We start from the raw sequence: 24,993 nt of genomic DNA on the forward strand, positions 1-24,993 counted from the left end.
CCATGATTGTCAGCGTGGCGGAGAGGCTAACAGAATTCCACACCGGGTTCCTGACCTCTAAGTCAGTCCGGGCTGAAGCACGTACTCACGTAGCGGATCACCCCCAGCGTGATGCCCGAAGGCTAACAGTAATCAAAAACGTAAACATGAACATCACTTGTGTTAACTTTTCAGAAAGATTTCACAGACAGAATAGATGTTATTTTATTTGATCTTTACAGTAATGCCCTGACATGGGCAGCTCAGCTTTTAGTCTCCACCGTAGACAAAGGCAGACACCTGAGCACTGAGAGATGGTGGAAAATTCTGAAAGTCGGTCAGTCTCTCAGCCGGATCACCCAGCTTCTACCCCCAGACTCTTCCTCCTCCTCCCATCTCTCCCATGAACATGTCTGGGTGATCGAATTTAGAGAAAAGATGTGGGGATGGCCGTGAAACCCCGATCTCAGTCAAGACAAGGGTAGGGAAGTCACCAGCCCCCCGTGAACAAGGCACCCCAGTAGTTTTAATGCCTTTCCAGAAAACCTAATGCCTATAGATGTCAAACTTGTACATGAGGATGTGGAAAAGAAAAAAGAGTTGTCTCCTCAGGCAACCACTTGGACTATTTTTTTTCTTTTACTCAGCTGTCATATTTGTGTGTGTGTGTGTGTGTGTGTGTTGTAATCGCATATCGATTGAGCCCAAATCAGCCCTCCTAAATGTCTCTTAGACTCCCATTTAAGAGGTTTAAAGATTATATTCGTGCAGTATTTGTTACCCTGTCTTGCCTTTGCCAATGACTGTCTACCACTTCTGACTTTCTGAACTTCTCTTCCAGCGTCAGCTCAGTAGGCAAGATGTACAGATGTTGGAGGAATTTTAAATGGGCCTTCTGTGTTGTTTTTGAATGGCACTACATGCAAATAATTATCCTGCAGAAATTTTAATTCTTCTTGAGTTAGCCCACTTTTGTGACTAGTAAGCACTGTCAGGCTTAATTCCTCATGTCCTGCTTCTACCGAGTATTCGGGCCAAGGTATTCTACTTGGTTTGCTTTTGTATTAGAACCTGTTGGTCATTCACATACCTTGAGAGAGACTCATTTTCCCTAGAGTGTAACAACTGCAATTAGTTTTTTGCTGGTCCATGGGCAATAAGTGAACCTTCCCTCCTCAGGCTAATTGTTCACATAATGTTCTCGCGAGGCGGTTTGTTTCCGTAGGATGACAGAGGCATTTCTTCAAAATGTGCCTGAGTAGTGTCCCAGATATGGTTGCTTGATGTTTGAAGAATTTTTTAAGGGGGGGAGGAATATAAAATATTCAGCTTGCATTTGGTAAACCTCATTTATCTTAGCCCATACGTACTGAGTCCCCTTAAATCTCAGCCCGCAGGCATCTTTTAAACAAGAACTCTAGCACAAAAATAAAATAAGAGGTGTGCATTTCAACCTGAACTAGAACCATCTATTTACCCCAGTCTCTCTTACACACACACATACACACACATACACACACCTACATCTTTAAAACAACGAAAAATAATTCATACCATTACTAGTATCCAGTATCACTGTTAAATATTGAGACACTACCACCAGCCCTGGCCCAGGATCTCCCTGAGCCACTTATATAGCATGGGGCCTCATTTATTTGGTTCTCTGGATGAAAATTTTAGCCATCTCATAAAAGCTTGAAGGTTTTTATACCAACCACTCAATGGTGCAATATTTCCCCTAAGCTAACAAAATTGTTTTCTACCACTACCTTGTCTATGGTGAATCTAACAGGGCAACTCTGCTCCTGACAAGTGTTACAGGATGCTTCATGGACGTAAATTGTGTACTATGTCTGTCCAACATGGAAAAGCCTAAAATGTTCAATCAGGGCCTATGTGGAAATGTTTGTCCCTGGTTCTGGGCTTAGAAAAGTCACTTTCAGAAAGAATTATGGCAGTGACTGAGCAATTGGGACACCACTTAACACCACTTCATCCTTTTCAAAGTGCTTCCATCTCATTGGCTTTTGTGAGCTTCACACCATTTTACCCTGTGTGGTAGGCGGGATCTGGGTTCGGAAATCAAGACACTAAGTGGTTACATGCCTTCCTCGAAGTCCGACAGCTGATCTGTAACAGAAGTCAGCCTGAAACCCACGTCCCCTGATGTGACCCTGGAGCCAGCGTTGTCTCTGCTTTTCCTTATGTGAAAACAAAGAAGTGAGGCATATTAAGGCAAAATCTTGAGGTATTTCTGTTTCCTTAGTGGTCCTGAGATGGTAAGATTGGAAGACATCACAAGACCCTAACACAGAGCTGTTAACAGAGCAGAGTGGATTTGGGGTGTCTGAGCCACTCACTGTAGCTAGCTACGTGGGTCAAATGTACATGCAGTTCATTGGATCCACGGCTCTTATGCTACTTGCTTTTGGTTGGTAACCCGCTTCCCACCCCCATACTCTAATCAGCACTAATTGATAGGGGACTGTGCTCCTCTTAAAGGTCTTTAGCGAGAGAAAGTATCATTATTTCCTTTCTAAACTCACTGTGAGAAATTCACGTGCAGCTCTTGACCTCATGGCAGGCTTCACTTGATTTAAGTTGGGTGCATTTCAATGTATAGACCGCCCCCAAGTTATGGTGTTTTGACTTCACCGTGGTGCAGAAGAAATCCGCATCCAGTAGAAACCATACTTTGAATTTTGATATTTTCCCAGGCTATCAAGATGCAGTGCGATACTCTCAGGATGCCGGGCGGCAGTAGCAAGCCGCACCTCCAGGCCACATGATCACGAGCAAAACACAACCATTCTGTTTTTCACTTTCCTTACAGTATTTGATAAATTATAGGAGATATTCAACACTTCATGATAAAACAGGCTTTGCGTTAGATGATTTTGCCCAACTGTAGGCTAACATAAGTGTTCTGAGCACATTTAAGGTAGGCTACGTGAAGCTATGATGTTCAGTAGGTCAGGTGTATTAAATGATTTTAGACTTAATGATATTTTCAACTTACAGTGACTTCATCGGGGAGTAACCCTATCATAAGTTGAGGGAAATCTGTAAACGTGTGACAATTAAGTCCATAATTCAGCAAGTTTTATTGAACATCTGTGCCCGGGTCTACTGGATTTGTTGAGATATAAAAGTAAAGCATAATAAAATCCAGTTTTTGCCCTCAAGGAGTTATTGCCTGGACAGAACATGATTGGAGAATTCAAATTTATAAAAACCCCAAAAACAAAAACCAGCTTCTGTAGGTTAGAAAACAGAGAGACCAGAATGAACTGGAGTTTGCAGGCAAGGCTTTCCGAAAAAGAAACATCTTATAGAAGCCTTAAGAGGTGAATAGGATTTGAGTTGGTAAGTGTAATAGTCAGGCCAAGCTAACTATATGGAAAAAGAAGAAGAAAAAAAAACCCACATGCACTCTCAATGGCTTAACAAAACAGTACTTTGTTTCTTGCTCACATCATAGTCCAATGAGGTGGGAGAAACCTCTTCCTCAAGTGGTAATTCAGGTAACCAGGCTCCTTCTATCTAGTAACTAGCTACTCAGTCCATGTGTATCTGGCTAGCCTGCGTGGGAAGAGGGTGATCCATGGAGAAGCTCAACAGAGGTTTTGTTCGGGGCCAAGCCTAGAAGTAGCATGCATCGCTTCTGCCCACACCTAACTACAGAGGAATTTGGGAAATGTAACCTAGCTCTATTCTCAGAAATAAAAATAGATAGGGTGACCTGAATACATAGCATTGTCTCTGCCATACTAAAGGGGGAGGGCTTTCTGAAGGAAGGATGGGGAAGAGAAAGGTGGCAGAGCAAAATCAGAGTTGAGTTCAGCTGGGACTGTTTGATTTTGGTTTGATTTGACTAAATTTGATGAATTTGTCACAAATTTTGAGCTTCGATCTTGGTGGGGACAAAAGAGGCTGCATTCTTAGGAAGTATTGTATCATCAGCCATCCAGATTATTTCATTTTCCAGTGATGAGAATCACAGCTACATTTGATTGTCTTTAGTTTTACAGTGCTAATACCAAGACATAATTTTTAGTAGACTTTAGTTTTTAGAGCAATTTTAGCTTCACAGAAAAATTGAGCAGACTCTTTATATGTTAAAACTACTCTGTATGTTACTCTAATGGTAGATACATGTCAGTATACATTTGTCCGAACCCATACAATGTCCGACACCAAGCGTGAACTCTAATGTAGACTGGGGACTTTGGGGTGATAATAATGTGTCAATGTAGGTTCATCAGTTGTAACAAATGGACCACTCTGGTGGGGGATATTGATAGCGGGGGAGGTTATGCATCTCTGGGGGCAAGGGATATATGGGACATCTCTGTAGCAAGACATAACTTTTAACAGCAACGCTATACTGGTTATTAGATTCACTCCAAGTTCATGGATCTTCTCTGCCCACAGCAGCCTCTTCACTGACAATACACTCCTGATTATCCTCTAGCAAGCATCATAAATCGGCAACTCAAGGAATAAATCCAGTTCAAAAATATAATTTGTTTGGCCCATATTTATTTATTTAAGAAAAAAAAGGTCGAATGCTTTTAGGTGGCACGTGCTTTCTTTTGTTAACCTCAGTTTTCCCTAGAACCTATATAATCTAACAGCTGGCACTAACAAATTTATGTCATGTGCCTGGCCCCTGACAACATAGGAGTCTGTCACCCTTGTTTCTGGGGCCTCCTTTTTATGTGATAGCTCATACAGTAATAGTTGAATTACCAAAATCTCCATCACATGGAAATGCTGAGTACTTTTTCAAAACTCACCAGCTTTGTGGGTGTGAAGCCACAGAGTATCTTTGAAGGATAATTCTGAAGAAGTCCAAGAGATCTACAGGAATATAAGAACTCTTAACAGTCTTTTGAGCGGGGTCATTAGTCACTCCGACAATTTAACAAAGCAATGGACCATCTCCCCATACACAAAATACTTTGCAGATAATTTCATGGAGCTTCTGAACCCTCTGAGGCCAGTCTATACACCATTCCTGTGGTAAAGTGATAGCCCCATTTAGGCTGCATGGAAGAGGAATTAAGAGAATGGGCATTGAACTCATACAAACAAGCTAAATCTAGAATTTTCTAGGTAGGTAACCTGGAGTTAGTCACTCAACCTCTGAACTTCTATTTCCCCATGTGAAAAATGACAATAATACCTACTCCACAAAGCTGCTATGAGGATTAAATGAGAAAATGGATGTAGAGAATCCAGCACCATGCCTGGAATATCATAGTAGTCCCAGCAAATGAAGATGGTTATTATTGAGTGATATTAGTCAGTCTTCATGGGTTTTCAGTGGCGCTTGCCTGGATTTCACACTAGGCTCCTCAGGAATTAGACACGGCCATTCAGATTTTGCTTACGTGTCACTTACTCTGAGAAATCACTTGTGACCTTCATTTCCCCAGCCCATTCCCCAAGCTTGCTCCCACAGCATCCTGACTTGCTCTAAACTAGAGCTTATCTCCAGGCACTGTAATTGCCTAGCCATTGGTTCCTCTCCCCCACCAGTTTCTGAGCTCTGTTTCATACTGCTCTGCTGTACTCCGAGTGCCTAGTACCGTACCTGACATCTAACAGATACAAAATAAATCTAATAATAAATCGGGAGAAAGAGGTGCCCCAGCAAGCTTTCAGAAAAATAGTAGTTGGTGGAGATAGGAGAGCCCTTCATTCACTCTGGCTTGCCCTGAAGGTTAAACCTTTGAGAGGATCAGAAGGAGCTGAAGAGAAGACAAATGCTAAAAACTGGCCTTTCTTTCGATCGGAATTCGTGGTTAACTAGCCCAAACATCTGTTGTTTCTTATGATATCTCTGAAGCCCTTTAAAAAGTACCTTCTGAGCTGTGAAAGAAAGGACTTTCCAGTCAGTAGAATATTCATTTGAATGCTTATCATTTTTAATTTGTATTTAAATTCTTTGGAAATTGACCTTTACTGTTTAGAATATACTGTAACTTTTCTATTAAACAATATCGGATTAAGTCACACCATTCACTAGTCATATAATATTATAGTGACTTTTTTAGAGTCTCTTACTGAAGAAATCCTGTTCTCATTGTTAAGGACACAGTGAAATCATTTCAGCTGGTCATTAAGCTCTGCCTCCTTCCAACCCTAGTGACACACAGATATTTGTAAATTCTCCAAGTTCTAGAAGCTCCATTTAGGGGCTGCCTAGCAAGCGAACTTAACAGGCTTACTGTGCAAAAGTAACTTGACCCTTTCTGATCCCAGTGGGTAATTAAGTGGACAGTAATCAGATCAGTTGGAGAATGGACTTTTTTGCCACTTGGAGAATTTCCACATAGACCAACATATGATACCAATTTTCAGAGAAATGGATTGCACATAAACAAAGCAAAATATTTTAATCTCTCTCTGATTTAAAGGGCACTTTATGATCAACAGCTAATGTCAATTCAGCACTCTCAGTATTGGAGCTTGAGCTGATGCCATATTGCGCTTAGGACATTTCCTGAAAGTTTATTTTAACCATTTATCTCTGTATCATAAAATTAAAGCACGTTGTGGCAGGGGGGAAAAAACAGTATTTCAGTTTTCTGGTTGCTAGGGCTCTAGATGAGAGAATTTTATGACTACTTTCCAAAGCCTATATTCTGAAAGAAGATTCATTTTTAATGTAGAAATAATAAAAATGTAGGTGGCCTCAACAGCTGTAATTTTTATAAATTAAATACAAAGATACCTTCTGCCAACATTTGAAATTGGCATTCTGCACGGCCAAATACTCCAATCTTCACTGTTACCTAATTTGATATTTGAGCCACTATTTCCGGGCTGTTAACCTCCACATCTGGACTCGCAATGACCTCACATCAGGAAATCCCTGCCTGCTCCAGTATCGATCAGCAGTGTCCTCTTCCCCAACAGGTGCTACATTTATTAGTAACTGTCCAGGCCGCCCCAGCTTTAGGCAATTGTCTTCTTCAGAATTACAGTATTTATTCATTGGAGGATAATAAGACAAGGGAAGAAGTCAAATAATTTCGCCTGAAATTTGCAGCTGTTTCATACAGAGCTATGCTTCACAGAGAAAAGAGCCTGCAGTTCAGATATTATATAATGTCCCCTACTTTGCATAAGACATGGTGAATAATTTTTTTTACAAGATGCACTTTATTTATGAGCAGGTCCTTCCAAAGAAAGAGCTTGTTAGGGCTTAATGCTGATGAATGGAGACAGCACCATTCACACTTCCAGGTTATGGTCTGTCAGTGCTTTCATTATATGCACTAATTTACAAGGATTTATTTATTTTCTCACAAATGTGAAAATGTGCTCCAAGCTAAACATGCTGTCTGGGCGTCTGAGCCCAGTGTTTTCCTTCCTGGAGGTGAGGTGGTGTGGAGACTCAAGTTGTCTGTGTTGTTCTTCCTACCTCCCCCCCACCACCACCTAACCTGTGGCAACATCAGAGATCTATATATTATTCTTGCTTGCTCTAAAAATGAATACTGGTTAAAATTTTAAACCCTGGAAGTGGTCTTCTCAATGCAATTTAACTCCTTTCTTAGCCAAAGACTGTGCCTTCCATTGTGTTTTAAGTGGTAATGAAAATGCTGTCAGTAAGCACAACAACGGATGTGGCCACTGGAACAAATTATGCCCACAGCATTAGGTACCAAATTTGGGGAATCTGGGTACAACAATATCAAAACGCAAAAGTCAGTTGCATCTGCAGATCTCACTAGCCCCAGATGGCTTTATGTGCTCTGAAATCACTCACATCCCCGTCCCTGAAAAATAAAGCTTAAAATACATGGGGCATGTGCCACCTTCTCCCACTCAGCCTAACAAACGGTAATAGATCATGCTGACTGCATCATCGACATCCCTGGGCTACGACAATGCTCATTATGGGAGGGGAGACTGCCCCTTCCAAGTAATGGCAAAAAACATTCTCCTTTTCCTGCCTGGGATTTTCAATTTGGTTTTTAACCTCAGTGAAAACTAAATACCCCTCAAACCTCACCAGTGAAGAGCTTGTAAAACTAGTTGTTTGGGGAATCTGCTTCTGTGTGTATATTGGTTGAGTGGGTGGTTTTTTTGGTTGAGGAAGGAAAATGAAAAGAAATGAAAATATGTACATATAAAACATACCTAGATGCACTAATAAAACATCTATCACACAGCCCCTCAAAGACCTTTCTACTAGTTCTTTTTCAACTCCAAACATAAGTATAACCCCATCAAATTTAATTAAAGAGTCTCAGGAAAAACGGAGTCTTTTTCAGTTTGGACCACGATCAAAGAAATTGCTACACAAATATATGAAAGGAGAATATCCTCCAACCCGTCAGCCAAATAAGCCCTGAAGGCCAACAGTGAGGATTTAACATGCCTCATCTGTGGAATTCGGCAGACGTGAACAGAGGGAGAGCAGTTCACAGTGTTTAGAAGTAAACAAAAATTAAAAGTGGAAAAACCATGTAAAGTCCAGGATATCCTCCCTGCATCGGTACAGACTTCACCCTCTGATGGGGATGAGAAACGCAGTGGTCAAAGGAACAGAATTGTCCTCCCTGGTGTCCACGCAAAGATGGAAGGATCCCCCCCCCAAAAAAATACGCTCGTATCTGGAGGAATACATTTATTTCTCTATACCTTTTGTGAACCTGTTCCAATTTGCAAGGGGTTGGAAGCTCTAAATTTACCGCCTCCTCCTTAGAGCAACGCTTGCAGGGTACTCTTCCTCATTTCTGTGCGTCTGGATTCTTTGTCCTTTGGCCTCCACAGAACTTGGCACAGGGCCATTCAGTAGGTATTTGGTAAATACTCAGGATTTCAAACACTTTAAGCTGAGCTACTCTTGGCCTTTCTCTCTCCAGACCTGAGACTTGATCTTTCAGTCCATCCTCTTATGACAAGCCAATTTTAAATTTCATACTCATTGATATTTAATACAGAGGTCATAGAAGGTAATCATAGGCCTGCCACAAAGCAGACCAAATACTGGGCATTCGCGAAATTGATTTTGCCAAAACAAAAAAACGAAAAACAGAGGTACGCCTTGGTTCGTCCTCAGTCCAGATGTCCTGGAGATGTAAGAAATGCTCATGTGCCACCACCCTTTGACCTGCTCCATCTTAAGTCTTTTGAAAAACCTCCTTACAAGTCCTTCTGTATCTGCAAATGAAAAGGGGACTTATCAACATGAGCTTCCCCTTGTTTGGACATGCTGGTTTCCTTGGAGAACCCTCCAAAACATAGATGAAGTTAGAGGTATTCAGGGAAAGTTAAAATGAATCGAACTTTTACAGCTACTAAGGATTAATACTTCATGAGGAACATCAGGATTAAAGCCAAGTCTTAATATTAACCTCCTGCCAGTGGATTAGTTCATCTAAAAGCAGTCTGTTTAGTTGGGTTTAGAAACTGTCTTTAAGTGAGTTCATTCTTCACCAGGAAAATTATTGTGTTTGTGAATGTGTGTGTGCACACGATAAAAGAACGTGCTTGTTATCACAGATGTTCCTAACTTTAATACACATTCTGTGTTTCACAAGATCTGCATAAAGGAGAGGTAGGAAAAGACTAAATTGTAGACTAGTTTTAAAGTAATGCCGTGTGGTTATTTTCAAGAGCACTATCAAAAGCACCAAGGGAAGCAGGAGTTGAACCATATGTTCTTTATATGTGTCTGACACTTTTAAATGTATTATTTCATATGATATTTATAACAACCTAGGCAAAGAGTAACCAACTCATCCCAGCTTGTCCAGAACTGTCCCAGTTTTAAAACTGAACCCTGCCTCAGTCTCAAACTAAGACAGTTGGTCACCTTAGCATAGGTAAGGTGGTAAACAGTGTTCTGAGACCAGGTTCCAGCCTGAGTGGGGGTTCCCCCCACACCACCAGCAAACAGTTCTCCCATACCAGCTGCGTGTCCTACAGTTTCACTCAATTCTGACACGATCGACCCAGAGAAAGGGTCAGATCCTACAGGTTAAGGGCTCAGACCCACAAAACTGCCCCCCACGCACCTGTGCTTTTGGCCGACCAGCTATAGAGTAGAGGTTCCAACAACCCCTCCTTGGGTTCAGTTAAGTAATGAGCTAGAGGGACTCACAGAACTCAGAAACGTTTTACTTACTAGATCGCTTGTTTATCAGAAAAGGCTGTAAGTCAGGAACAGCCAGATGGAAGACCCGCATAGGGCAAGGTGTGTGAGAGAGGGTATGGAGTCTCCCTGCCTTCTCCAGGCACACTGCTCTCCCCAAATCTCCATGTGTTCTTGCCAGCCGGGAAGCTCTCCAAAGCCTGTCCTTTGGGGTTTTTAGTAGAGGCTTTATTACATAGGTATGGTTGATTAAATCATTAGCCATTGGTGATTGAACTCAGTCTCAGCGCCTGTCCCCTTCACAGACGTCTGAGGGCGGGACTCAAAGTTCCAACCCTCTATTCATGGATGGTTCTCCTGGCAACCAACCCATCTTTAGATGCAGTCCAAAAACCACCTCATTAGCATCACAAAAGACACCTTTATCTCTCTTGCCACTTTGGAAATTTCCAGAGTTTTAGCAGTTCTGTGCTAAAAACAGGGACGAAGGCCAAATATACATTTCTTATTATAAATCACAATATCACAAGCAGATAATCTTTTTCATATTTTACCAAAGAGGAGGCTACAATTTAGAGGGACGAATGACTCAAAATCACATAGGAGTTGTAAATGATGTGTTTGGTATTAGAACCCAAGCCTTCTAACTGCTATTATGTATTTTCCAAAACACCAGGCTGCAATTAACACAATGTGTAAAAACTGTGAGAATTTTATTGGCTTTCATTTTTTTCTAGAAGTTTAACCATTCCCTTTGTGACACCATAATTTTGCTCCCCAAACTCCTCTGAATAGGTAATACAGAGGAAAAGAAAAAAACTCAGTCCAGTTTATCAGAATTATTACAGTCTCTGTGAGCTGAGTGTGAATTGATGAAAATAACTTTAATGCTTTCCAAGTCAGTTATTTCTAATGCAACTATGAAAATAAGCGGTAGCCTGTGCATCTGCAGCCTAAAAGGAATGTAACATACCCTGCCTCCTCTGTCTGTTCCCATTTAGCTTAAAGAGGATTTTTTTTTTCTGTTTGTAGGGGTAAGCAAGTATTGGGGGGGTGGCAATGTAAAGCTAGACAACCCAAAATTATTAGACCTGGCTTTATTTCCTCACGTTACATTTTATCATTTCTTCTCAATACACAAAGAAGTGGATGTGTGTCCGAACAAACCTCTCCCATTACTGTCCTGTCTGTGCTGAGCAAAATTGAATCCATATGTCTTTAAAATGCTTTTCCATTTCTATGGCTTCTTTCAGAATACGGATCTTGGTGCAAATGTGGCCCACTAGACTACTAATGCTCATTTGCTCTTTCCCAACAGGCATCACAGTTGATAGGCATGGATTCATTTACTTTGTGGATGGGACCATGATTCGGAGAATTGATGAGAAAGCTGTGATCACAACTGTAATCGGCTCAAACGGTCTGACTTCCACACAGCCACTGAGCTGTGACTCGGGAATGGACATCACTCAGGTAGGCGCTGCTGGTTTTCAAGCGCTATCACCATTTGGCATCATGGAAATGGATAACAATTTTCTCATGCAGAAATTAGGTAGAAAGGAAGCCTGGTGTATCTGTTATAACACCAGATAGCAGAAGTTTCTCTTTCTGTAAGTTACTTTTTTCCTCCTCAGAAAAACTCCCTTGGGAGTAACGCTAGGTGGAATGTTGGCATACGAGTAAGAATGAAGGCTCTCAAATTTGAATCAATTGGAGGGTAAGGCCAGTCTTCTGTTGAGTATTTTCCGAGATACATAATTTTATTATGTTTAAATAATACAGTAACTCACATTCGGAAAAAGCGCTGACGACCAAAGTCTTTAGAAATCTTTTGTAATGTCTATATGAGTATGACTTGTTATTCATGTGTATGTAAGCAGCTATCTTTAGGGCATTTGAAAGTCTTAGGTAGAAGGGACATTCTCTCTGAGACCTAGTTTACATTTGTTTAGGAAAGCTCCTTGTAGAACAAAAGGGAAAGTTCAGCATAATTTCCACCCAAGTGGAAAACTCTGTTCTTACCACAGCGGTACAAAGGCGGGATTGGACACATAGGGAGATAATAGTGCATACAGCACAATTCCGGCATCCTGTGGGTGTCTTCCCTAGTCCGCGGACTCGAAGAGGTTGGTGTGTAGAATGAGAGAAGTAGACAAGACAGGCCTCAAAGGGATTTCCGTGCTCTAATCATCCCTGAATCTGTGACTCTGGTGAAGTACCTTATTAGATCAACTTTTTAAATGAATTAGAGTAGAAGTTGAGAATTTTAGGATTGGTTGGTGAATGTATCAGACAGGGTGGTTTTGACCGCAAATAAAGAAACATGTATCTAAAAATAGTTTCAACAATAAGGTCTCCTGATGTCACACGGTGAGATGATCAGAGGTGACAAAGATGCCAGCGGATTTCCTTTTTGTGTCACACGGACAAGAATGGAGTCACTGGTAGAGTCCCCTTAAAGTTACCTAAACAGGGGAAATGGGGATCGCCAAAATGGATTCAGACCCTCTGGAACAGGGTCACCTTCCAAAAGCATATTGCTGCCTAAGTCTTGAACCAAAAGCAGGCTTCTCTTGGGAAAGAATGGAGGGTTGCCGCGGGTGGGCAACCGGCGATACCCTGCACAGGTCATTCCTGCGGCTTCGTTCTTTGTACCATCTGGAGCCTAGGGTCACAAGGGGGCTTATGTGAACACGCCATCCGGAAACCTTGCCTTGGTCATGAGCTCTATTCATCCCTCCCATTCCATCCTCCAAACATACTCATGGCTCTGAAACACCAGAGATGTGCCTATTTGGGAGGTTTCTTCTTCTCTGTGTGCCCCTGCCACACCCCAGAAAGGCAGAAGGTAGTCAGGTACAGTCAACTACAAAAATAAAATGGGAATTGGAAGGCCTGGAAAACTGGCCCAATGAATGAACCATTCTTCAGAGAGATTTGAGTGGATCAGGCTGTCAAGTCGTAGAGCAGCCTAACTTTCCATGATGCAAAATCCTACAGAAGGCAAGGAAAAGGAGCGTTATTTATGGCAGTAAGGAAGGGTGTGAATGTGTTTCTATGGAGGAGGGGGACAAAAAAGAGAAGATGCACGTATATGATTCACTTGTGGGATATTTTTAACTTAAAATAGGACACTTAGTATTGCAATCAGTCAAATCTAAACAACTTCTCTGTTTCTGTGTGGAAAAGTTATGCTCAAAAGAGAATTCTTTGTCTAAATAGAGCAAACATATGATCCTCATCACCATGAGAAGGGTTCTTTCTCACATGGCATTTGCTAGCCATAATTGCCACAATAAAAGCTACCTCATCTCTTTCAGGCTGGGATGTAGAGTGTAGCCCATTGAAAAGGAGCCCTGGTAACCAGGAGACAGAATCCCATTTTCCCTATGGCATTTCATTCCAAGCCTCGGTTTCTCCGATGCCCTCCCTTCCCTTTATTTGACACAACTTCAACTATAGCAAAACAGTAGTTTTGGGGCACCTGGGTGGCTTAGTCGGTGAAGCGTCTGACTACAGCTCAGGCCATGATCTCAGGGTCCTGGGTTCAAGCACCACATCAGACTCCCTGCTCAGCGGGGAGGCTGCTTGTCCTTCTCCCTCTGCCCCTCCCCCCAGCTCATGCTGTCTCTCTCTCTCTCTCAAATAAATAAATAAAATCTTTTAAACAGAAGAGCAGTAGCTTTGGGGGTGGATTGTGAGTTGAGTGGGGCGGGGTGGGAAGTGGGTATTAGAAATTAGCAAGGCTGACTGGGAGAGAAAGCAGGCTTCATGTCCAAATTATTTGGCAGTTTTCTTTGCTGCTGTCCATTATTTCCTGTTCTGTGCTTAAAGTACCCTAAAGAGTAATAAGAATTTTTACTCTTAGGCTGGCACAAAACAATGAGTCTGTAATGATCTCTACCTCAGTGTCCAGATTATGACCCTCCACCTTTGTTAAGGGCCTGCTTCTCATAGTCCCATTCCCTTAGTCTGGAATTATCTCTGCTGCTCCAAATCCCATTCCCCATTCTCCTCACATCTCACCTTCTCCAGGGGACACTTCCCTAATTAGTTCTAATCCTCACTGTTGTTTCATTCTCTTACTAAAATTTAGTATCACCGCATTTAATATGTAATCTGTTCTCGTGCCAAACTGTGTCCAGCTAGTCTACCAGAGTAGACTGTATGTTCTTTGGGTATGCATAGTAAGTGCTCAGCAGGCGCAGTTAACACATATGCCGATATCAAAAGGACAGTATGGTGCAGAGAACGTGGAAAAGTAGTGAGAGATGAAGCTAGAGGTAAGTGGGACAACAGGGTGAAGTTTTATCCAGTAGACAATGGGGAGCCAGTAATAACATTAAGCAGAGAAGTACTTTTTAAAAAGATCACTCCAGCTATTGCATAGAGAATTGAGTGGAGGGAAATGGTGGTACAGGCAGGGGAGACCACTTCAGAGGCCATTGAAGTAATATAGGTGTGATGGGGACAAAACATACATATATGAATGATCAGCACCTTGTCAAAAGACTTCTGTACAAATTAACTCACTTTCCAGTGTTTTTTGGATGTCCAGATGATGTTTCTTTGGGATACAACTCTGATGACACTGACCACGAAGCTGCTCAGATTTATTCGGGTTACAGAGGCAAGCGGTGATAATGGCCAGAACTAAAGTATCAGCAGTATGGATCAAGAAACCTAGATCGATTAGTGAAATATTGGTGCTAAAATCAAAGAACTTGTTGACTAGACTTAATTTCAGAATTAAGGAAGTCCAGGTATGATGGTACCATTCTCTGAGATGAGGAATACAGGAAGAGGAGAAGCAGGTTTGGGGTGGGGGGTGAATGATGGGCTCAGCTCAGGACATGTTGACTTTGAGGTGCCGAAGCAGGTAAATATATCTTGCAGGCAACTGGAAATAGGTCTAAAGGTCAAGGCCTGAAATGGAGGTTAGATTTGGGATTATCAGTCCGCACATGGTAACAGCAAATATGGCAGTGGACGAGATCTTCCAAGGATGGTCCGTGGCATCAAAGAAAGAGGAGAGACAGAGAGAGAGAGAGGAGACTTAAGACCAGACTCCAAGGATACCGACCCTCAAGAGAAGGCTGAGGAGTGGGAGGCCACAAAGGAGACCGGAGGGAAAGACCTGACAGGTAGTAGGAAAACCAGGAATGTGGGCAGTCAAAAAGCCAAGGGAAAGAAGCATTTCAAAAGGAAGGGAATGGTTAATATCAACTGCTGCTTTAGAGGTCACATAAAAGAAGTTGGGTGGTTGTTTTTTTTTTTTTTTTTTTCTTAAGAAGCCATTTGGTTTGACAGCATTCGTGACTTTGATAGGAGTGCCTGTGGTAGAGTGCTAATTAATTGGAGTAGGATTGCAGGGGTAGAGTGGGAGGTGAGGAAATGGGGAAAGTGAAAATAGATCACTTTTTTGAGATGCTTGGCTGGGAAGGGGAAGCTCTGGCATTAAAGCAGATCAGCTCCCAGGTGTGTGCAAATCGGCACCCAGGTGTGGCACAGGTGGACAAAAGGTGGCAAACGCCAGCTTAACTCAGCTGAGTGAGCGCATAGAGTGTCTACCAGGAGGAAACAAGTGTGTGGCACAGCTGCCCAGATGCTCAGCCTTGATGGCCAGGGTTTCCCCTGTCTGTTTAGACAACTGTGGCAGATTGGGGCCCTATGTTTTCCAGGACCGTACTTAAGAACATGGGCTGTCTTCAGCTAGAAGGAAGGAAGCTGAGTCGGGAGCTTCATAACACCTTTCAGGAGCAAAGCCCCCGTTGTTTCTAGTAGTACTTACAGTGATCCAGCTGAGCTTCCGCAGTGCTCAGTTTCATATTTCAGTAAATCAAAATATATTGATGGGTGAGGATGAAGACAAATGTCTAAATGAAAGCACACAGTTTGCTGACAGAAACAGACAGGAGAGAGCACAGAGGCCTTGCAGCATGAAGATTTGAATCAGACCTTATGAGGAGCTTACTGATTCTCAGACTGTGGCAGCATCATACATTATCGAAAGACCTTGTAGAGTCCTTACTTTTTGAAACTTTTAAAGCAAACGTTGGAGAGCAACAATCTATGGCCGCTTGAAATACAAGCCTCTCTGGACTCAGGAAGAGGAACCAACCGTTTTCTCCAGGTCCTTCTAACCCTGAAGGTTGCTCTATAGAAATGTAACCCCATTACTAAAGTTTCTTGTTACTTTCCCTGCATTTCAGAACCAAAAGGTCCCCAGCAAGGGAAGGCCCATCCATGGTGGCATAGTACCTTTGGAAGCTGAGAAGTGATGTGGAGAACATTCTTCTTTCTCTTCTTTGCTTTTGTCTTCTGCACTTTTCTGAGGCAAACCTGAACCCCAGGAAGAATTAATCCTCGATAGTCTGCCCTAAACTTTAGTAGATCATGATGTCCTCCTTATAGTAATTCTAACAATAACTGCTACCATTTATTGAGAGCTTACTATGTGCCAGGAACTATGCTAAACATCTTATTCACACTGTTCCATCTTATCTTCGCAACCCAACCACCCTTGGGAGGTAGGTATAATTATCTCCAGCTACAGAGGAGAAAGCTGGTAGTCAGAAGAATTATGTATCGTGCTATGGCCACGGAGTTATGAAGGGATACAGCCAAGATTCAAGCACAAGCTTCCAGACCCCCGGTGCATTTTTACAACTTCTACATTTTCAGTGACAGTTGGGGATGACCAAATATCATTGTAGTTAGTGGGTGACAAATGCCGTTTGCTTGAAGAATATGTTGTTTATTCACAGAACGTGTGTTTAGTGGCACTTAGGAAATCATTTAATAAAACCTGATCATCTCAAGAAATGAAATTTGCTTTGACAATAAAATCAGCCATTTGTTCAAAATCAATATCCTTTTTTTTTGATTTACTGAAATGTGAAACTGCATTCTCAGTATAAACTCTGAAGCAAAGCTGCCCTTTGTAAGCACTGCTCTAAACAACAAGGCCCTTCACTTCAGGAGGTGAGTTGATTATGAAGAGATGAGGCTCTTTATTTCCGTCGCTGCTTTTGAATCACCCTGCTCTGGTAACTCGCTTCCATCTCATGCCTGACTAGAATGGACCTGGGAGTTAGACCCAGTCTCTTGGTGTTGATAGCAAATTTGAGAGCTGGCTTACTCCTTGGAGCCAGCCTAATGCTCTCCCAAAATTAGCTCAATTACAGATACACAAGGACATGGACCTTTTGTGTGCATAGACAATGCAGTTGACCCACTGTCCATAAGACACACACCTTCAGGTGTTTGTCTAGAGTATCCAATATAGAACCATTCCTTTTGCTGGATCATATGTATACTCCCCAGTGGTTCCCAAAAGCACCCAGTTGTCAAATGGACCTAAGAGGTGGAAGGAGGCATTATCCATGGTTATGAAAGAAGGACAGTAACTGGTTCTTTGGAGGAGCAAACTTTGACCCCATGCATTTAATCTGTTCAGCTAGTCTACTAAGAATCCTACTCCTCCTCCCAGTCATTTGATGGTGGACTTTTTGCTCCAGAATATTCTCACCATGTAATAACCAACCTGTCTTCAAACGCCTCTTGTGACAGAAAACTCACTGCCTCTTCCAGGCAGCTCATTCCATCTTTGAATGTCTCTGACTAATAGAAAGCTCTTCTGGGATACCTTTAACTTTAACTTTTTAGTATTCCTCTGACGTTTACCATCTAGTCTTACCACAACTCTTGAGGCCCTGTATTATTAATCTAATCTGTTTTCTTTTTTTTAAAGATTTTATTTATTTATTTAACAGAGATAGAGATAGCCAGCGAGAGAGGGAACTCAAGCAGGGGGAGTGGGAGAGGAAGAAGCAGGCTCATAGCAGAGGAGCCTGATGTGGGGCTCGATCCCATCACGCCGGGATCACGCCCTGAGCCGAAGGCAGACGCTTAATGACTGCGCCACCCAGGCGCCCCTAATCTAATCTGTTTTCTATGCAATAAATGTATTAGTGAACCAAAGACTATACTGGGTACTTTCACATATGTTATCTTATTTATCCTCATGACAATCCTTCAAGGTAAGTATTATGTTTCCCTATTTTTAATGAATGTGAAAAACAATGTTTGAAGAAGTTGAATAACTTAGTCAAGGTCACACAACCAATAAGTGACAGTTGAAATTTACATCTGGTCGACCTGATGCCCAAGTCCACATTCTTTTCACCAAACTGCTATATCAAACTGCCTCTTATACAAGACAGCCTTCTCAATCTATGTGAACAACTCTCTCAGGCCTCCTAAGTCACATCCCCAATTCATTGAACTGCCCCTCACTTGGCATAGTTTTGAGTTCTTTTGCCATTCCCCTCACTCTTCTCTGAACATGTTCCCATTTATTTAATATTTCTTTGAAAGTGAGGTTTCCAGAAGTGAATCAAATAATCCAGATGTGCGCTAACTCAGAGTTAAAATGGAGACTATCACAACCCTCTTTCTATATTCTCTGTTTCGGTTCATTTTGCCTGGGGGGTTTCAAAAGGACGTTTGCTAAAGAACATTTTCTTCAAATGAAAAAAGTCCCCATTTGTAAAACTGGTGCAAACAGCAGATTCAAACCAGAAGTGATATCCCAGAACCTTCCCTGTTCAGGCTCACTCCCACCCAATGGTGGTTCACATGGCGACCCCCAAGAAGGCGTTTTTGCAAAATACTAAGGAAATAAAGAGCACAGATTAAGAAACCACAGCTAGAGTTAAGTTAGATTTTTGGACACTTTTGATCTATGATGTGATTACAGAGGGCTAAAAATTCACATGTCTCTCATCCCTGTCTCCTCATCTCGTACTTGTACAGTTGGTTATTTGCATCATAGTGCAGGATCTCACAGTAGTCTGTATTCATTTCCATCTCATTAGATTCAGTCCTTATCTTGGTATTCTTCTGCCATTATCCAATATCTTCACTATCCTTCCCAGCCTTGTGTCACCTATGGATTTGATAAATGCCTTTTGTGTCCTCATCCATGATTATATTGATGAATAGATACGCCAAGATGAAATTGTGGCACCACTAAACTAGTTATCTGTTAGACTGTAAACCCATCTGTTTGAACTATTACCTATGGGTTGCAGTTCGTAGTGGAGCAGGAAATCAATATATTGGCCTATGACCAGCTTTAAGAAGAAAAGAAATGGAACAAAAAACCTTTGAGTGCATCATGTATAGTAAGGGTGAGTATTGTTTCATGAAACATTTATTTCAATTGTAGATCCTGGATAACGGTGTAAAATATAGTTCTTATTGAGGGTCACAGTCAAAACAAGTTTGAAAGCCACTAGCTTCACCTATATTTTCTTCAACTTATCCACAAAGAAACCTTATCAGGCTGGTAACTCTGTTTAAAAGGGGATAAAAATCCCTTGACATAATTTGTTTCCAGTCATAGTATCCATAAACCCCACTTTCTTATCTAAGAACTAAAAAACAATGGTTTAATAACACATTCATCTTTTCCAAATCGACATCAGGTTTCCTCCATGCAATTTGTGAGGCACATCTTCTGATTCTTCTTGAAGTCGGAACTATATTTACCCACCTTCCAGCACATCTTCTACTGCCCCTTATTTCTCAACAATCACACACACACAAAAATTGTTCTAAAAACCCATTTGTAAGTTCTCTCTAAGAAGTCATTCTTCCTGGCCAGGAAACTTGAACTCAGTTTAAAGAAGTTAGGCGCTGTGTTGCAGTCCCTTCCACTCATCGTGGACTTTAGTAACTTTGAACCAGTGCTCTTTGTGGTCATTCTCCTTAACAGAGAAAACAGAATTTCCCCTCTCTCATCCATCAGCAGCATTACACCACCTGCCCCAGGCATCGGACCTCTGCCTTCTTGCTTGTCTTCACTTTCTACATAACTGAAAAAGCCATTTTCTAGTGTCCTTAGAATTTTTTGCAAGCTTCAGATAAACCTCAACTGGATAGAAGGGGAACGAGAAAGCCTCTTTCTCAAAATCTACATGTCAATTCAACTTTATACAAGTGGATTTAGCATTTTCTGTTGTTTTGGAAAATACATATATAATAACATCCAGGCATGAAAAGTTACAGCAATCAGGGGAGAAAAAAGGGGGGAAAAAAACAAAAATAGTAGTTTTAGAACAGAAAAGTCACCTTCTTTTCGCTTCGTCAATTCTTGCCTGATGTTTCTCATTGTCTCTGCCTCTCTTCCTTGCCAACCCTTTCATGTCTACAGAATGGCCTCCATCACCCTGAGTGATACAGATGATATTGAAACTCAGGTTCTTCAGGGGTTACCTGCCTTTTCTTTGTGCACTTGCATCACTCTCCCATGTGCACACTGAAAGGGAACAGAATTAGATCTTTCAAATGAAGACCATTATAAGTAAAATTCCCTGCAGGGACAGACTTCTAAATTTTGTGAAGCTCTGTAGGGAATCAAGAAAATCTGAATTATAATAAGTTTGCTTGAATAAAGGGATCTCCGGGGGGGGGAGAAAGTTTATTTTAAAAGTTCTTGCCACCAGAGATGCAAATCTCACCACCTCCAACCCCACCACACCCTCCCAGTGCTTCAGTGACTATGGGACCTGTCTCACTGTCAAAGCAAAGAAGAGGTCTCTGATCACACTCCAGATAATTCAGACAGAGGGGTATGTGGTAGAATTCTGGAAGGAATGAGTTGCTGGTAAACAGCAGGACAGAGAAGATGAAAGCAACTTATCTGAGATCTCTGTAAACACCTCTGTCAGGAGCCAGCAACATCACTGGACAACATGTCCAGCTAAGTGGGCATCAAAGAAAGTGGGCAAAAGGGGTAAGAGATTAAGAGTGGAGAATGGCTCAAACAGCAGATTAACGAGGCCCACGGAGTAGTAAAATGAAACCCAAAAAGTTATGTGGTAGCCCTTGTACCATCCGTTTACTTTATCCTGTTCAGTCATGGTTAGGTTGACCAACTGAAGCACCCACTTCTGTAGTGAGCACCAACTAACATATTGGATGGCATTAAAACTCATACCAGGATAGACAATATCCCGTGTGTCCGTTCAGCAGAATATTACACAGCCTCAAACAGGGACATCTTACCATCTACTACAACATAAAAGAACCTCGAGGACATTCTGCAAAGTGAAATAAGCTAGTGCCCTAAAGGGAAATAGTTCATGATTCTACTCATAGGAAGTAACCAAAGTAGTCAAAATCGCAGAAACAGAAAGTAGAAAGGTGACTGCCAAAGGAAGGGGGGAGAGGGAATTAGTGTTTCATGGGTAGAGAGTTTCAGTGTTGCAAGATGAAAAAGTTCTAAAGATCCGTAGCAAACAATAATGAATACATGTAACACTACCGAACCGTACGTTTAAAAATGGTCGAGATGATAAATTTAACCTTATGTGGGTTTTCCACAACAGTAATAAAAAATTCATACACACCAAACCTCCAATGGATTTTCCCATTTTCTTTCACTGTTCTCATGCCTGGACAACATCAATTGTGCAGCAATCTACCTACTCAGCAATTGGTTGTTGCGGCAATCCAAACGTAAGCATCCTAAATCAGCAATGTTCTGCTCTGTTCATTTGAGCCACATGCACTCAGTCAATCCCCATCAGTCACAGCCAGTCCCTCCTGCTGATCCGAAGGCTCGTACTATAGATGCAGAAATGAGAGTGGGGGAAGTGCTCGTCTCTACAAGGTAAAGAGGGAGCTCAGTCTACATCAACCACGGCAGGAAGGCACTGCTAACATTAGCCACACTCTTCTCAGAAACCTCAATCTATCGGTAACTTTAAATGTGAAAGTATTTAAAATACAAAGCAATGGCTACTAAAAACGAGCAGACTTACTAACTTCCTAACACAGGCATGTTTATAAGCTTGGAACGTTTTCTTTTCTTCAGGATCACTGGGGCATATTTTACTAAAGTTCTCTAACACCTATTTCCCTTTGACCGAGGTAGCGTGGCTAGTAGAAAGAACACAGACAATCCCAGATTCTGTCATTTATTAGCAGTGTGACCTCAGGCAGGTTCCTTGTGGGCTCCGAGTCTAAGATTCCTCAACAGCGTGGAGTGGGATAAAAACGCACACTGTCTTCTAAGGCTGTCGTGACAGTTAGACAAGAAAACAAATATGAAAGAACTTTGGTTTTGGAAAGGCACTCGCCACTGTAAATGGTGAGTGTTGACCAGAACTGAAGAGAGAGAGGGCATATGGCATTACCCGTAACCTTGGCTTTTATGTGTTCCTCTGCCACACCAGTTAGGTGGGCGGCATGTGGAAAGAAAGTGGCACAAACCTCGATATAAGTAGCAATCAAGTTATGCTGTCACAGAGCTTGAGATGGCCGTTAATGTTGATCCCATTTGATAGCGGCCCCAAGAATCATTGGAAAAAGTCTTCTTTAAGAGTCCCTAGTGGCTCTCCACATTACTCACCTGTAAATGAGTGATCTGTTAGAGTTTATGCCTGAAATTACATAATAATGCTAAATAAACACTACTTTTCCTTGCCATTTCTATATTCCAGAAAAAGAACACCTATTTTTGAATCATTTCTTCTGTCCTCCTCTGAAACATGGCACTATAGAAAAAAAGTAAATCATTTTTGTCTACTTGTCGACCCAAAAGAGGTTTCTCTATAATTTCAGATTCAGCAGTACACTTGGAAAACGAACACTAGAATTTTAGAGCTGGCTAATTATTCCTCCTTATGAAGGCTAATTCAATAAATGACCCAATTGTTGATTAAGTGTCCTCGCTTTCTTTCATGTGAAAGCACTTGGAAAAGTATGAGCTGCTTTACAAATATAAGGGATGATGTAAGACGTTAATTGGCATCTTCAGGAAATATTTTCTGTTGATTCATCATGCACTTGCTAAAATGGGAGGACACAAGAACAAAACAAGTCTGCAAGGTGGTTATTCTGATTTGGTAATATCTGTGGTTGTCAGTCTCTAATTTAAATGCATTCCTGGATAATGTTATTTATTGCTCATTCAGTTCAAACCTACTCTCCTCGCTCTGTCAAACGTAGGAGAAGACTTTCTGGCATTGCAAAGGAGAGCCAAACTTTTTTCTAAGCCTTTCACAGAGAGTGCAAGAGACAAAGTCAAGCCTCTAGGGTAGACTCTCCTTCATAGTTCTACCAATATAAAAAGTCAGCAAAGCATAGTGGTTGGGAACACAGACTACCTGGGTTTTAATCCCAGATCCACCACTTGCTAGATGTGTGCCCCTGGGAAAAATTCTTTATCTGTAGGTGGCAATGATGATGTTACATTCCTCGATAGGGAAGTTGTGAGGATTAAATGAGATAGTAGATATAGAAATCACTTAGCAAAGCTCCGGGCTCATAAGTGCTCAGTAAATGAGTAGTAGTTAGTAGCAGTAGCATTTGACCCTCCATCCACACAACAGAAAATTGAACTGATCGTTGACAAAGCCAAGATCAAAAGGACCAAGAAGTTTGGAACGGCTATAGAAATTGTGCAGTCTTCCCTTCTGTCCTTTGTACACAGGGGTACCTTGTGCGAAGAGGCATGCGTGTGCCTGTAGATGAGTCTGGTGGGCTATAGCCGCTAGTGCGCTCCAGACACTGGTCTTAGCCTGCTGTGACCTTCACAGAATGCTTCATCTGCCTAAGGCTGATACGGCACCGATCTAGATCACTTACAGGACGCTCACTGTAGTCCTTGAACAGTGCCCCAGATCTTTCACTTTCTTTCTACTTTCAAGACGTGCCATGCCAACTATGGAGCCAAGGCTGGAACGTAGTGTGAGTTTCATATGTCTCTGATTTTGATATGTATAGATTTTAGATCAAATTCCATCTCTTTGAAATCAAAAGGTAAAAGAGCAGCTGATTCTGTAGGTGGCCTGCAACCATCCTAGGTAGGTCAATTTCACACACACAGAAATAAATATGACAGTAGATGAGTAAGGAAACAGAGTTTATCTAGGTCAATATGCAGAATATGACTCGCCCAAGACAAAACAAGATGCTCCCAGCTATGTGGGAAATCAAAAGGAAAGAAGTTATAAGGCTGATGTATTCATAGGAAAAAAGCAGTATTCTAGGATTTTCGAGGCAAGTTTAGTGTATGAGTGGCTTTGTCTATCCAGTGACCCTTCTGTTTTATGAAGACATTCAGGTTCCAAGCATGTCAATCAGTTTTTAAAGATTCTAATACGTAAAAAGCCAAATTTAACAAAATAATCAATGGGGAAAAGCATTGCAATAAGATGATCCACAGAGTTCCTTTAAATATCATTTCCCGTCTCCAAATTCATTGAAACTCTTTTTTTAACTGCATTTTTCAGGCCTGCACCTCTAAGGAAAAATCACAATTAGGGAATAATAACCTATTATCAGAGATATTTGCGTTGCTCCCTCCAAAGTGACAGCTCGGGTTGTTTATATAAGAAGTGGAGAACAGCAGGCCACCATCTTCAACTCCAACATATCCAAATTCTGCTGAAATGTCTGCGCACAAGCAAATAGCCGGAGTTGTCAGGGGCCTTAAAATAAAAGTCAAGTACCGTGCTCAATGCTATATCGAAAACATAATTTATCACATAAATAAAACTCCCTCAGCAGTGTCCTCTTTCCACACAAAGGACAATGGCACGTTAGCTCTTATTAAAACTATTAAGCACCAGAGGAAAAGCATCTTCAAAGTTCAGGGAGAGTCACAAGATGCAAAGCTTGCAAACTACTTTTGAACCACTCAGTCTTCCACATATTTTGCTCGGCAGGCACCATGACCTGAAATAAACCTGAAACTCTCTAAGATACAGAAATATCTGGTTGGTAAATTCAGAGGTTAGCATCTAGGGCTTATACAGCCAACATCCTGGGCTAAGTCCTAACGTAAGCCAGTTGGCCTAACTATATTTCAGACCATACCTTTG

The 24,993-nt window shown here is 41.6% G+C and overlaps 1 protein-coding gene across 1 annotated transcript in view; it reads left to right on the forward strand.

Annotated features, from left to right (window-relative positions):
* Positions 1-24,993, forward strand: part of TENM1 (teneurin transmembrane protein 1) — a 760,590-nt gene that overhangs the window by 677,196 nt on the left and 58,401 nt on the right. Inside the window, exon 24 of the mRNA XM_087860146.1 lies at positions 11,415-11,569. Within this exon, the coding sequence (XP_087716272.1) occupies positions 11,415-11,569 (155 nt within the window). The remainder of the gene's footprint in view (positions 1-11,414; positions 11,570-24,993) is intronic.

The sequence above is a fragment of the Ursus americanus genome, chromosome X (assembly GCF_024610735.1).
Source record: "Ursus americanus isolate L20-20 chromosome X, mUrsAme1.1.p, whole genome shotgun sequence".
NCBI lineage: Eukaryota > Metazoa > Chordata > Mammalia > Carnivora > Ursidae > Ursus > Ursus americanus.